This window comes from Chlorella variabilis (assembly GCF_000147415.1).
Source record: "Chlorella variabilis unplaced genomic scaffold CHLNCscaffold_9, whole genome shotgun sequence".
Taxonomy (NCBI): Eukaryota; Viridiplantae; Chlorophyta; class Trebouxiophyceae; order Chlorellales; family Chlorellaceae; genus Chlorella; species Chlorella variabilis.
Window position 1 is genome coordinate 108,943 of NW_005435079.1, and position 484 is coordinate 109,426.

Below are 484 nucleotides of genomic sequence, written 5' to 3' on the forward strand. Positions count from 1 at the left end.
CCAGTCGCGGCCGTCGCGCCGCCATGCGCCCACCCGCCCACCCACCCGCGTTAGTGTACAGGTTGAGCAGGATGCCGCAGATGCGGGAGGGGTCGCCCAGCACGGTGGCGGGGGCGCCGTCCAGGTCGGGAGGCAGCAGCGCCACGCCGCGCTGCAGGCGGGGCGGGGCAGGGCGGGGCGGGGGAAGCACGCGTCGGCGCCAGCCCATCCCCGCACAGCCTCCCTGCCTCCTCCACGCACGCTGCCCTGTCCTCTGTCCTGTCCACACTCCCTCCCATCCCTGCCTGCCACCCTGCCTCCCTCCCTCCCTCCCCATGCACTCCGCTCCGCTCCCCTCCACACACCCCACCGTGCCCTCCCTCCCTATGCACCCCTATCTCACCTCCTGCCCCACCATGGCCTCGATGATGCACTGCACGTCGCCCACCAGGTCCGGGTGGTCCAGGCTGCTGCGCACTATGTCCAGCTGCTAGCCCGCCTCGAT

General features: G+C 72.5%; 1 protein-coding gene across 1 annotated transcript in view; it reads right to left on the reverse strand.

Annotated features, from left to right (window-relative positions):
• CHLNCDRAFT_145218 (hypothetical protein) overlaps window positions 1–484 on the reverse strand; it is a gene marked incomplete at both ends in the record, with an annotated part of 5,683 nt that overhangs the window by 2,999 nt on the left and 2,200 nt on the right. Inside the window, 2 exons of the mRNA XM_005847976.1 lie at window positions 42–151; window positions 383–449. Of these exons, the coding sequence (XP_005848038.1) occupies window positions 42–151; window positions 383–449 (177 nt within the window). The remainder of the gene's footprint in view (window positions 1–41; window positions 152–382; window positions 450–484) is intronic.